Raw genomic sequence first — 7152 nt, forward strand, 5'->3', positions numbered from 1 at the left:
TCATAAAACCCCTGAGGCAAGGAGAGAGAACTCCCAAGTTAACAGTGACAATTCCAGCCTACATGCACAATATGTGGAAAAAATCATATCTCAAGAGATTATGCATGTCCAGCCAGAGGCACGCGATGTAATAAATGTATGAAATATGGACTTTTTGCAGCTGTTTGCTGCACCAAAGCAGTCAGGGAGTTGACTCATATCACGGACCACCAAGAGCCATTGTTGCTGATATCTATTACTTGTGATGACATAGATAGAGCCTTGCAAAACTGTGGATATCCGCCTCCATGGATGTGGTTGTATTGTTTACCATCTTTGCTGATTGCGGATCATATGCAGCTCCAAATTTTTGTATCTGTGCAGGGCTCTAACAATGACATGGGTGCGAATGCAGATGCATATAAACGGTGGAGTGTGGATTGCGGGTCGGATAGAAGTTAATTATCGCAGATTCGGATTGGATGTGGATCCAAATTTTTGTATGCACGTAGGGCTCTAGACATAGAACCTAACCTGGAGAGTGAAATTAAATATTCACGGCAAGATGATTGACTTTTAAATTGACTCAGGAGCTGATGTCACAGTCATCTTAGAAGGGACTTACAATCACATTCAATCCCTCTCAGAGCTGAAGTCACAGCTTTGACTAGCCTTGGAGGTATACTGAATGGCATGGATCAGCTCACCACAGAAACAACTTACAAAGATAAAAGCTTTGCATTCTGAGTGGATGTGATCAAAGGATCAAAGACTAACAACTTCTCAGCTGTAGCATGGCAGCCATGATGGGCCCGGTGAGAGAGGTGGAAGAACTTGATAGAGGATTTGGTGGTATTGGACTTCTGAGAGGTTATCCAGTACAAATCAACCTAAGAAACAATGCTGAACCATACAGTGTACAAACACCCACACCAGAGAGACCTTGGAAGAGACTAATTGCAGATTTATGCAGATTCAGAGAACATCATTACCTGGTTATCGTGGTCTATTTTCCCAGATTTATAGAAATAATGTACTTGAAAGACAACATGTCCCAATGTTATTGAGAAACTGAAGTGCACTTTTGCTCACTTCGGTTATCCCAGAACAACTGGTGATGGGCAACGGACCACAGTTCACTGCAGCAGAATTGAAGTCACTCTGAATGAAATATGATTTTGATCATATTACTAGCAGCCCACATTACCCACAACCAAATGGAGAGGCTGAGAGAGCTGTACAGACTGCTAAGAAAATCCTACAGCAGAAAGATTGATTCCTTGCTCTTCTGAGTTACAGATCCACACCAGTAACAGCAACTGGATATAGTCCAGCCGGATATAGACCTGCTGATGGGAAGACAACTCAGCACTACTGTTCCACCTGTGGAAAAGAACCTATTTCCAAAGTGGCCTGACATGAGGAGAGTAGCCAAATCCAATAAAAAGGCTACAAGAGCTTCTGAACATATTTTACAACAGACATCACTCAGAGAATTGCCAGGTCTAGAACCTGGTGACCATGTTGATGTAAAAATGAATGGAGAAAAAGGATGGACAACTTCAGCTGTGGTCGTATACAAAAAATAAATTCTGCACCAATATAATATGTGATCATGACTGACGGTGGAGAGTTCAAAAGAAACCATTGACATCTACAATTTGTTCCTCAGAAAGAACAATCAACAGATAAAACGCTACCGATGGCAGATTCAAGAATAAGAAGATTGCAAACCAACCAAGGCCAGTCTTTGCAAGTAATGGACAGCCAGATGCTAAACTGTACTACGCTGTTCAGCCCTTAGGAGGCACTGTGTAAAATACCTTATTTAAATGAACCTCAGTCATACCTGACAGAGCATTAAAGGATCTAAGATGAACACATCTGGTGTGTATAAGCAAGCTCTGTAACCAGTTCATATCTGGTACAGAAGAACATGACAGATGCAAAGTAATTGATCATATGTGCCTGGAAGGGAAGGGTGTAGTGCCTTCAGCTGCATCTTGTATTTCATACTTCATGGTCCAGATCTAGCTTTGGAATCTGGGCTGCTGTCAGTGCTGCATTAGGAACTGAATTGGATGAAGAGCTCCCAGCAGAAGCAGGAACTGGAGGACCAGTCAGGAGAACTAAAATCCATGTGCATTTCAGTCTCATACATAGCCAGGAAATATAGCAAATGCTGGAGCATTCTTAACAGGCATGGCCTACCAATATTCAACCTTGGCCTAACCTATTTTCTAGGGCAGGGGTTCTCAAACTTCATTGCACTACGACCCCCTTCTAACAACAAAAATTACTACACGACCCCAGGAGGGGGGACTGAAGCCTGAGCCCACCTAAGCCACATTGTCCAAGGGCTTCAACTCCAGGCAGGGCCTGAGCCCTGAAGCCCTCGAGTTTCGGCTTTGGCCCTGAGCGGTGAGGCTTGGGCTTCAGCAAATCTAAGCCAGCTCTAGCGACCTCATTAAAATGTGGTGGTGACCCACTTTGGGGTCCTGACCCACAGTTTGAGAACCACTGTTCTAGGGTCTACATATGCTCTTCCAGGGCCTGCCCACTTTGCACAACCCATTCAAACTCTCTGGCAGCAGCCACCAAATGCCAGAGGTGAACAACTGCTATCAGCTGCACCACGCTGTCGAGAGAGACAGCCAGAAGGAGAGTCCTATGTCTCACCTTTCTGCTACTGCCCCTAGTGATTACTAGGCCCTTTTGCCTAGTGGCACCTTCTCCAGGGCTGTGCTTTTTTCTCTTTGCTTAAATTTGACAGGGATAGTTAAGATGCAAGAATGCATAACAGAGACCATGTTCCCATACCCAGAGGGGTATGCAGAGATGTGTGGCTGCCTGTAACATCCCCAACCTGAGCGCAGTCCTCACAGGTGACTGCTTCTCATGGCCCTGTGACCAGACAGAAATGGTGCCACACCAGGAGTTCTGTGGCTACTGCTGCTTCAGGACCCAATTCTAGCCTCATCTGGTCTCTGCTCTTTAGTGCTGCTCATTGTTTTATGTTTCGTTTTTTTTTGCTTGTCTCTAGTTGTGTCACTCTGCCTCCTCCATGCACACATCCAGCAAGCAAACTTTCAAAAGGCATCTGGTGCAAGTTTGAAACTTGCCTTTCATGAGTAGTTGTATGCCGTTTTAAATGTCTCTGGAAGGAAAACGCAGGACAGGCGTGAGACTGGCTGAAGCAGATATTTTCCCAGAGGGGGCACCTAGCTAAGCTTTTAATTGCAGACTGGTATTTTAGAGGTAGGAGAAATGAAACCTGATTGTACTGACATCTAGTGGAGTCAAAACATATTCACTGCTGGTCACAGTTGATGATAACCTAGACTTCACTTTATCCTCATTGTACATGTTGAGATTGTTGTACATCAGAGGTGGGCAAACTATGGCCCGCAGGACGGTCCTGCCCGACCCCTGAGTTCCCGGCTGGGGAGGCTAGCCCCTGGCCCCTTCCCCACTGTTCCCCCCTCCACCCTCCCAGCTACGGTGCCGCACAGGCAGCGCTCTGGATGGCGGGCTTGCACGCTCCTGCTGGGCAGTGCGGCAGCGTGTCTGGCTCCGGGCTCTGAGCAGAATGGTAAGGGGCCCAGGGGGTTGGATAAGGGGTGCAGGGGGTGCCGGGGGGCAGTCAGGGGACAGGGAGCAGGGGGTGGTTGGATGGGGCGGAGGTTCTGGGGGGCAGACGGGACGGGGGGTTGGATAAGCATGGGAGTCCCGGGGGGGTCTGTCAGGGGGCAGGGATGTGGATAGGGGCCAGGGGATGGGGAACAGGGGGAGTTGGATAGGCGTGGGATGCCAGGTGGGACTATCAGGGGCAGGGATGTGGATAAGGGTCAGAGCAGTCAGGGGACTGGGAGCAGGGGGGTTGGATAGGGGGTGGGGTCCCGGGGGCGGTTAGGGGTGGGGGGTCCTGGGAGGGGGCGGTTAGGGGACAAGGATCGGGGGGGTTGGATGGGTCGGGAGTTCTGAGGGGGGCAGTCAGGGGGCGGGAAGAGGAAGGTGGTGGATAGTGGTAGGGGGCTAGGCTGTTTGGGGAGGCACAGCCTTCCCTACCCAGCCCTCCGTACAGTTTTGCAGCCCCAATGTGGCCCTCGGGCCAAAAAGTTTGCCCACCCCTGTTGTACATAATTCTCGTCCTGGAATTGAATGATTGAGTTTACTTAATTATAATGGAAAATGGATATTAGCTTGGAAGGATGTTGCATCAATTGTTGTTGGTTCCACATGCTGTTTGCCGTCTTTGTTTGCTTCTCCTTGTATTTGGGTATCAGGGTGTGGTGGGTTGACAGTGGCTTCCCCCAGAGGCTGTTGATGCTGGTCCTGCACAGTGACAGAGCTGACTAGATGATGATTATTTTTTTATGTGGTGGTTGAATACCTAGCCACTCCACCCACTCCAAAGAGATCTGCCTCCCTGTTCTAGGATTCCTTACTAACCCTGGCTATATCTTCCAGTCCCAACTCACTTCTACCTCAGTGTACTCCTTGTCCTTTTCAGCTGTGATCTGGGTAACAGATCCTTCCCCCACCACCCAAATCTGTACTCTTTTGTGGGCTGGGGCTTGTACCAGGGGATCCTGTCCTATGCACGGCCCACCTCAGAGCGGAGAGTGATGGGCCAACAGATGTTATTACTCTCCCTTCCCAATATGGAGCAAGTCATTTAATGATACTTAGCACATATGTAGCATTTGTCATTTGATACCGTCCCCAAACATCAAAGATATGATCCTACAAACCCCTCCGGGAGGGATAGTCCTTATCACCTGGCTAAGGACTACTCGCATAGATAAATCTTTGCAGGATTGTGCACTGGTTGCTGGAACCTCACAATACGGCGGTGAGTTAAGCTGGGTATGTATTATTAGTGACATTTAGCAGATTAGGAAATTGATATTAGGGAACTGAGGTTAAGTGACTAGCCTAAAATCACACAGGAAGTCAGTGTCTGAGCTGATACTCCAGTCTCCTGACTTGACTGTTGCCAAGGTGGTGTGGTCCTGCAGATATGGCAGTGGACTAGGAATCAGGAGACCTAGGTTTTGCTCCTGTGTATGCTACTGATCTGTGGCATTACCTCTGTCACTTCATTGTTCTCTCTGCCTCAGTTTCCCTTCCCACTCTGTGTCTTGTCTATTTAGATTGTAATTTCTCCAGGGGAGAGATTCCTTTTCTATTTACTGTACAGTGCTCAGGTGATAAATGCTTTATTTTAAAGCTATGTAACCTCTTCCTGCTTTTTCTCCATTTGTAAAGTGAGGATGATGATACTTTCCTGCCACACTCTTGCATTGTGTTCATTAATTTTTGTGAAATGTTTTGTGATCATCAAACAATAAGTATTTTGTAAAATATTATTATTACCGATTAATTGTTGAGGTATTTTTCTTCTGGATGGCAGTCAGGCAGCGCACCCATTCTGCCGCTTATGAAAGCTATGAGCAGCAGAGAGAACATAATAGAGCAGAATTCAGTTTTTAGATGATTTGATAAATAATAACAGCAGTCTCTCTTAGCAAAGTAGGTATACGGTTTTTATCAGCATGTTCTCTTTTTTAGAATTTAGCAAACCTTAATGTGAGGTGGAAATAGTAGATGTCTAAACGTGTTATGCTAAAAGGGGCAAGAATAGTGATTAAGCAAGACTGCAAGATAGGTAAACAAAATTAAAGGACTGCACATTAGCTGTGCTTTTAAATCCAGAATGTGGCTAACTTAAGATCAGGAGGTTCTCAAACATCGTCCCTCAAAATAATCTGATAATACTGAACGGAACAGAGCGAAAAAGAGGGACATTCTTACCTGAACACACAGAGATCGTTAAAGAGCTGATATGAACCTTTTATTTTTAATATTGTATTGATGCTACATAAAATCCCGAGCAGCAGAAGAAAAGAAATGAATGACTTTTTCAGTGTCCTTGCCTCCCTGTTGATATTTTAATGTAACTGTTGTTTTTATTCTGATGTATTCAGAGCTTTTTGTGTGTAGCTCATTACAGCAATATGAGACAATAAGGAGTTTACAATATACAGGTCAAATGATCCCATCAGCTTCCATGAGCAGAGAGGGATGGGATCCCATGCTTCCCATTTGGAGGGAGGGGATGGCCGCAGAGGAAGTGGAAGTCCTCCCTTTAGGTCATTGTCTCCATCTTGCCCTGGCTACACAACACCCCTTCCGTGGTTCTGCTTAGTCAGGGGTTGTCTCGACTACTGGGGTAAGTCAACCTAAGTTACGCTACTCCAGCTATGTGAATAACTTAGCTGGAGTCGACGTAGTCTAGGTCGACTTACCACGGTGTCTTCACTACGCAGTGTCAACGGTAGATGCTCTCCTGTCGATTTACCTTAATCTTCTCGGGGAGCTGGAATACCGGGGTTGACTGGAGAGCGCTCTGCCGTTGATTTAGCGGGTCTTCACTAGACCCGCTAAATCGACCCCGGCTGCATTGATTGCAGCAGCGTCGATCTCCCCATAGTGAAGACCAGCCCTCAGTGTCCCTTGCTCACACTGGTCCTAAAGTCAAAATCCAGCCCAAAACGTGTGGTCAGAGAGGTTAAATGAGAATATCATTGCAAATCATGCTCAATAAGCCTTTCTCTCCATTTTTGTAGCTTGAACCAGGAAGACCCTTACCATCCCCTAATGATCTCAAAAGAAAGATACTTATAAAAAACAAGAGGCTGAAACCTGAAGTGGAAAAAAGTAAGTAAAGTTCATTGAGCCTTTAAATCAATACAAAAGTATGCACTTTAGATAACTGAATAATGTTTTACCAAACTTTCCAAAATGACGAATATACTGTATATTCACTATGCATGACATTTTGTTTTCACTTGTGTTTCATATCAATGGCAAAGTTTTGCCCTCTGTATAAATGTGTAGAAATTATAAATACTTATAACTTGAAATGGAATTCTGGGTCCTAATCTGTGCTGTCCACGCTAAAATGTAACACAGATGGAATCTCTCATAGAGCAGGTGTGCTGTCATCATTGTGTCAAGTATCAGAGGGGTAGCCGTGTTAGTCTGAATCTGTAAAAAGCAACAGGGGGTCCTGTGGCACCTTTGAGACTAACAAAAGTATTGGGAGCATAAGCTTTCGTGGGTAAGAACCTCACTTCTTCAGAGGCATTACTTGCATCTGAAGAAGTG

At 45.8% G+C, this 7152-nt stretch overlaps 1 protein-coding gene across 1 annotated transcript in view; it reads left to right on the top strand.

Annotated features, from left to right (window-relative positions):
- Window positions 1-7152, top strand: part of PLCB4 (phospholipase C beta 4) — a gene marked incomplete in the record, with an annotated part of 314962 nt that overhangs the window by 227790 nt on the left and 80020 nt on the right. The window contains 1 exon segment of the mRNA XM_034764107.1: window positions 6612-6702. Coding sequence (XP_034619998.1) covers window positions 6612-6702 — 91 coding nt within the window.

This window comes from Trachemys scripta, chromosome 3 (genome assembly GCF_013100865.1).
Source record: "Trachemys scripta elegans isolate TJP31775 chromosome 3, CAS_Tse_1.0, whole genome shotgun sequence".
In the NCBI taxonomy this organism is placed as follows: domain Eukaryota; kingdom Metazoa; phylum Chordata; order Testudines; family Emydidae; genus Trachemys; species Trachemys scripta.